We start from the raw sequence: 6,964 nt of genomic DNA, 5'->3' as shown, positions 1-6,964 counted from the left end.
AGGTTCTTTAGGTGCACATCTGAATGCTAGCTATCGTTAGATTTCAACTTTACAATCTGGTCCATCTCATACATTAATAATGGGACCACCGCGGCTGTCGTCACTGACATATAACGTGACAGAACCCCGACGACCACCATATCAATGTACTCAATGACATAGATCAATATGGGTGAGTGGCATGAAATTTTCATGTAATGTGATCTCTAAATCATGCCTATTTCCAACTGGTCCTACATAAGTCTTTATGAGATCATAATGTAGTACAATAGGTGCAATAAAAATTACAATAGTTGCACATAAAATTAAACTTGATATTGTTATAACAATAATATCACATAAGTTTTATTTCTGCAGAAAATCAAACATAACTGAAAGTTTGAACCAAAATTACATCAATAATATAGAACATAAAATAAAGAATAGGAAATGACTCCCACTAATCTAAGGCAATCGAAAAAACCAAGACCCATGTTTGCAACATGTCCATGAAAAGCCTTAGGTGCCAAGCCTTTAGTTAGTGGATCAGCTAGCATAAAGTCTGTTCCTATTTGTTCTATCGAAATTTGTTTCTCCTGAACTCTTTCTTTCACAACAAGATACTTGATGTCGATAAACTTCGATTTCGTAGCACTCATATTGTTGTTGGAGTAGAGTACAGCTGCACTATTGTCACAATAAATCTTTAAGGGCCTCTGGATGCTCCCAACGATGCGTAGGCCAGTGACAAAGTTCCGCAGCCAAGTTCCATGATTTGATGCCTCAAAGCAAGCCACAAACTCCGCAGCCATGGTAGAGGGAGCCATTAAAGTCTGCTTAGCGGACTTCCAGGAGACGGCTCCTCCAGCCAAGAGGAAGATGTAACCAGATGTGGAACGTCTGCTATCCGGGCATCCTGCAAAATCAGAGTCAGAATATCCGACGATCTCCAAGTTGTCTGATTTCTGATAAGTGAGCACAAAGTCTCTTGTTCTCTTCAAGTAACGCATAACACGTTTTACTGCCGTCCAATGCTGCATACCAGGGTTGCTTAAATATCTCCCAAGAACTCCTATAATGAAAGCTAAGTCGGGACGGGTGCAAACTTGAGCATACATGAGACTCCCCACAGCCGAAGCGTAGGGAATCTTTTGCATCTCTTTCATTTCAAGATCCGTAACGGGGCACTGCTTAAGACAAAATTTGTCTCCTTTAGCAACGGGTGTGTCTCCTGGTTTACTATCTTTCATGGAGAATCTATCCAAAACTGTATCGATATAGCTCCTTTGCGACAATCCTAAAACACCTCGAGAGCGATCTCTAAGTATTTGGATTCCTAAGACAAAGGAGGCGTCCCCAAGATCTTTCATCTGAAAATTCTTTGTGAGAAATTTCTTGGTTTCGTGCAGTAAGCCTATATCGTTGCTTGCTAAAAGGATATCATCTACATATAATACCAAGAAGATATATTTACTCCCACTGAACTTTAGGTACAGACAATCATCAACTTGATTAGCTTCGATGAAACTTAAAGTACCATTGACGGGAAGCCTGTTTAAGGCCATAGATGGATTTCTTAAGTTTGCAAACCATAGATTTCGGGTCACCTGACACAATTTTCTGGTTGCACCATGTATATTGTTTCCTCAATGTTTCCATTTAAGAAAGCAGTCTTTACATCCATCTGATGCAGCTCTAAATCAAAATGAGCTACTAATGCCATTATGATTCTAAGAGAGTCTTTCGAAGAAACTGGAGAGAAAGTCTCTTTATAATCAATGCCTTCCTTTTGAGTATAACCTTTGGCGACAAGACGGGCTTTATATCTCTCAACATTACCCTTTGAATCCCATTTAGTTTTAAATATCCATTTACAACCAATGGGTTTCTTTCCTTCAGGTAATTCAACGAGATCCCAAACATTGTTGTCAGCCATCGATTTTATCTCATCCTTCATGGCATCGACCCACTCAAGAGAGTTAGGACTTTGGATAGCTTGACTAAAGTTGATTGGATCTTCTGTAGTCAAACCAATGCCATCCTCATGTGTCTGAAGAAATACAACATAATCATCTGAAATTGCACTTTTCCTCTCTCTAGTGGATCTTCTTAATGGCGGTTCTTGAGGTTGTTGAATTTGAACTTCAAGTGGTGCTTCAGGAAGAAACTCAGCGTTGTCTTGTTCTTGAGGGATGTTATGAATGACATCATTGTTTGTTTCTGAAACTGTTTCTGGAACAAAAGCAGGCACGATAACTTGCTCATTTTCAGTAACAGTTTCTTCATCAAAGACAACACTCCTTATGTTTCCTTCCCTCCCAAATTTGACATCCTCAAGAAACCTTGCATTTCCCGTTTCAAAAATTGTTCTACTAATGGGGTTGTAAAACTTATACCCGCGAGAGTGTTCAGCGTACCCAACAAAATAGCAACTAACTGTCTTTGCATCCAACTTGTTTTCATGGGGCCTATAAGGCCTTGCTTCAGCTGGACATCCCCAAATGTGCAAGTGCTTAATGCTGGGCTTTTTCCCAGTCCACAGCTCATAAGGGGTTTTAGTTACTACTTTACTAGGTACTCTATTAAGGATATAGACTGCGGCCTTTAATGCCTCTCCCCAAAGTGATTCTGGAAGGGAAGAATGACTAATCATACTCCTCACCATATCCTTAAGAGTCCTGTTTCGTCGTTCTGCAACTCCATTCATGCTGGGTTTTCCCGGCATTGTATATTGCGGAACAATTCCACATTCTTTGAGGAAAAGCGCAAAGGGTCCTGGACGTTGTTCTCCTGATCCATCATACCGACCATAGTATTCACCACCACGGTCAGACTTGACAGCTTTAATTTTCTTTCCAAGTCGAAGTTCAACTTCAGCTTTGAATGATTTGAACATGTCCAGAGATTGAGATTTCTCATGAATCAAATACAAATAGCCGTACCTCGAGTAATCATCTATGAACGTAATAAAATACCTTTGTCCATTCCAAGAACTTGATGGAAAAGGACCACATATATCAGTATGTATTAGTTCTAAGACGTCTTTAGCTCTTTCGGCATTAAAATTCCTTTTGTCTGTTTGCTTACCCTTGATACACTGAATGCAAACTTCAAAGTCTGACATATCTAAGGGTTCAAGAATTCCCTCCGACACAAGCCTTTGAATTCTCTGTTTAGAGATATGACCTAATCGCTTGTGCCATAAAGTGGCGGAATTATTAATAAATTTTCGTTTTGTACCTCGTGACTCTATTTGCAATATTTCGGTAGAGGAACGCTCAATATCAAGCATATATAGATTATCAATTAAAGACCCGTAACCAATAATATTTGAATTATTTGAGAGGCTAACTTTATTATTTCCAAATGAACAAGAAAAACCAAATTTGTCCAAAACAGAAATAGAAATTAAATTCCGTCTAATAGACGGTGCAACATAAGTCTCAAACAAATCCAAATAACAACCAGTCTTAAACAATAATCTAAAAGTTCCTATAGCCTCAACTGCAACCTTGTTGCCATCGCCCACATAGATGAATCTTTCAGCATCACTTGGTGGACGGCTCCACAGGCAACCCTGCAAGGACATACTAATGTGAGTAGTAGCACCAGAATCTACCCACCAACTGTCCATAGGTACAGAAACTAAATTAATTTCAGAACAGACAAAAGTGAGAAACTTACCCTTCTTTACTTTCCATGCGGCAAACTTGGAACAATCATTCTTCATGTGACCATATTTCTTGCAGAAGAAACATTTCACCCCAGCTGGTTGTTCCTTTGCCTTCTTATTCTGTGAAGAATTTGCAGCAGCCCTTTTCCTTTTATTCTGAGAGTTAGTGGCCAAGTGAGCACTTTCAGTCTTCTCTCTTTTCAGTCTCTCCTCTTCTTGCACACAGTGAGAAATCAGCTCATTCAGTGTCCATTTTTCCTTCTGAGTGTTATAACTCACTTTGAACTGACCGAAGTGTGGTGGAAGAGAAATTAAAACCAAGTGCACAATTAAATCTTCAGGAAGTTCTAACTTCAGTGCCTTTAGTTTTGATGCGAGATTAGACATTTCCAAAATGTACTCCCTTATGTTCCCTTTACCTTTGTAGCTCATTGAAACCAGTTTGGATAGGACACTACTAGTTTCAACTTTATCATTCTTAGCAAAGAACTTCTCAACGGTTTCAAGGAACCCTTTAGCAGTCTCACTCTCAGCAATCGAGCCCCTGATCATCTCTGGTATGGATCTTTTAATGATCATAAGACACATACGGTTTGAACGGTCCCACTTTTCTATCCTAGCTTCATTCGGATTCTCCAGAGTAGCAACAGGGCGATCCTCCCTCAAGGATAAGTCCAAGTCCATGCATCCAAGAACAATCTCAGCAGATTCCTTCCATGACTTGAAGTTCATCCCACTCAGCATAGGGATAGTGTTAATTTGAGCAGCAAAATTGGGAGCGGTGGCAGCAGCAACTAAAAGAAGAAAACAACAAACATACAATAACTTTAGTAGACATGTCATAAAATAACCAAAAGACATGCACAATTTCTTTATATGCAAATTAAATAAGACTTAAACAAGATACCAAACGCATCATTAAAACACAATCTTTGGATTGCTAAGATTTAATTGCAAGCGGTATTCTCAATGCAATGATCAAATATTGACAATAAGTCCGGTCAAATAATGGTCACCTTGGGGCGTCCCATTATTCACATGGATAAAGCTTTATAATCGACACATATTTACCATCGCAGGTGTAAAATTATCCAGCCAAGTTGCGCCTTCCTTGGGGCCGACAACAACTCGCATGAATAATTTTACACTACATCTTTTTGTAAACTTAATTGAAATCAATTTACACAACAGAGGTTACTTGGGCAACATTATTGTTTCAACCGACTCAACTAATTTTACTAGACAATTCAATAGAATTAAATGGGAAAGTCTTAAAATTCACAAAAGGAACATTACTCACAAATGTAATGCAGATTGTATGTTTATATATCTTTTAATAATCCCATGATTATTAAGGGGTATACTTGATGCGAGAAGGAATTCGCAGGTTAACTTTAAGCAAAGGACAGTGCACATATGCGCACTGTAGTTGCAGGGAAGTGAACAAAGGTAGTATATATTCTATCGAATATGCAGCAAGAATGAAAGATATATGTACAGACATAAATATATAACACTATCTTGTTCAACCAAAATAAAAGCAAAAAGATTTTAAACAATTATATGCATTGATAATAAATGCCACTGTTACGGAAAAAAAAACAAATTTTGCTTCACGGAAATGAAAAAATATTGAAACAATCATGTGCATTAATAATGCTACTATTACGGATTGCAAATGGGATTTGTTTCAAAAAAAATAAAATTAAACAATCCAATTAAAAAAATATAAAACGGAAATTACCATACATATATGCAAATAGACTTAAGGTTCCAAAATTATTTGCTAAATGCATGGCTTACTCCTAAAATCATGGACACTTTGAATTATTTTAAATTAAATAAATAGTCAAAGTTCTGATTTATAATTCAATAAATAAATAATTGAATAAAGTTTATATATTTATCCTAAATTCAATAAAACGGTTTCTGCAAAAAACAGCGTAAAAGTCCCAAGCAATAGGGAATTTGTTTTACGATTGAGAGAGGAAAAAATTTGACAAATTCAGGTGTGTCAAAATATCGTGGTATTAACATAGAAAGTCTAAAACAAATTCATCAAAGGTATAACAATAATGACAAATTTTCAATTTTCATGTACGAATACAGTCAATTAAAATAAACCAAAAACAAGGTATTGCTACAAAACCATTGTTCAACAAAGACTAGATGCACCAATCTGGATGTGCCAAATTGAATAAAATAAAATAAACATACAGAGTTTGTTTCAAAATTAAAGAAGCAGTTCAAACTTAATTTATAATTTAAACAAAAATTGACAATCACGTATCACCAATCCAATCAATTTTTGAAAATAAAATATAATATTTCCAAACAAATATTAGCCAGTATTGAAAAACAAAGTTTATGGATCATGATAGGCCAAAGAAATTGATTACACCGTTTTACCAAAATTGGTTTAAACAAAAAATATTGACTTGTTTTGAAACCAATGAAGAAAAAACCAAATTAGCATTGATAAAAAATAGAGGTACTGGATGATAACAGAAGCATCACCGATTCGATTAAAAGAAAAATGAATCGCAACAAAACAAAAGTGTTTCATTAAGATTCATCCATGAATAAATTAAGCCAATGATGACAAAGTGTTGAAATTAGCATCGATGAATAACCAAAACAAAAAACAAACATCATCGATGGTTAACACACAAGCATACAAAATTATATATATATATATATATATATATATATATATATATATATAACAGCCATCACAATTAATACAACTATCAATCGATGAACAGTCAGGCCATATAAAAGTGATCGATTGAAAATAAAACATTAATCATCAATCGATGATATATACATATCAACCGAAACACATAATTTGCATAAAAGATCCAATAAACCAAACATGAAGTGGCTCTGATACCACTTGTTAGCAAATTTCATAAACAGTTCAATATACATAAATTTAATTTATCAATAAACAGCGGAAGCAATTATTGAACAAGTTTATGATCAGATAAAACCTGGATCCATGACAAAAGAGTTTTTCCGGCAGCAGTGATCTGAAACAAAAGCAAAGTCAGCGGCGGCTGGTTTGGTTCTTCCTCAACCTGTACCTTGATGCCCAAATGCGCTTCAGATGGGGAGAAGAGCGGTTTTTGCTGTGTACGGTATATTGGGGACCATAGCCTCTTTATATAGGATGGTCATTAGGGTTTCCCATTATTCCGTTAATGGACCATCCAGACATCCACCCGATCCAAGCCCATATCACTTAAATAATTAATTATTATTTTAATAGAAACCTAATAAGCCTTTTTCCATTATATGATCACTAATCAA

General features: G+C 36.2%; 1 protein-coding gene across 1 annotated transcript; it reads right to left on the bottom strand.

Moving 5' to 3' along the window:
• Window positions 1-3,259: 3,259 nt before the first annotated feature.
• On the bottom strand, window positions 3,260-4,495 carry LOC146906245 (uncharacterized). Its single transcript, XM_085726473.1, has 2 exons — window positions 3,664-4,495; window positions 3,260-3,556 (listed from the first exon to the last, which is right to left on the bottom strand). The coding sequence occupies exons 1-2, from the start codon at window positions 4,493-4,495 to the stop codon at window positions 3,528-3,530; spliced, it is 861 nt and encodes a 286-aa protein (XP_085582599.1). The 3' UTR covers window positions 3,260-3,527.
• Window positions 4,496-6,964: the final 2,469 nt, after the last annotated feature.

Source organism: Medicago sativa, chromosome 7 (assembly GCF_051527215.1).
Source record: "Medicago sativa cultivar Bolivia chromosome 7, Bolivia_mono, whole genome shotgun sequence".
Taxonomy (NCBI): Eukaryota; Viridiplantae; Streptophyta; class Magnoliopsida; order Fabales; family Fabaceae; genus Medicago; species Medicago sativa.
Note: the sequence above shows the minus strand (reverse complement) of the source record. Positions and strands in the feature narration are given on the sequence as shown.

Coding starts and splice junctions, on each gene's coding strand:
- LOC146906245 (XM_085726473.1), bottom strand. CDS start 4,495: ATGACATGTCTACTAAAGTTATTGTATGTTTGTTGTTTTCTTCTTTTA. Junction 3,557..3,663: donor CGCATGGAAAGTAAAGAAGG/GTAAGTTTCTCA, acceptor ATGTCCTTGCAG/GGTTGCCTGTGGAGCCGTCC.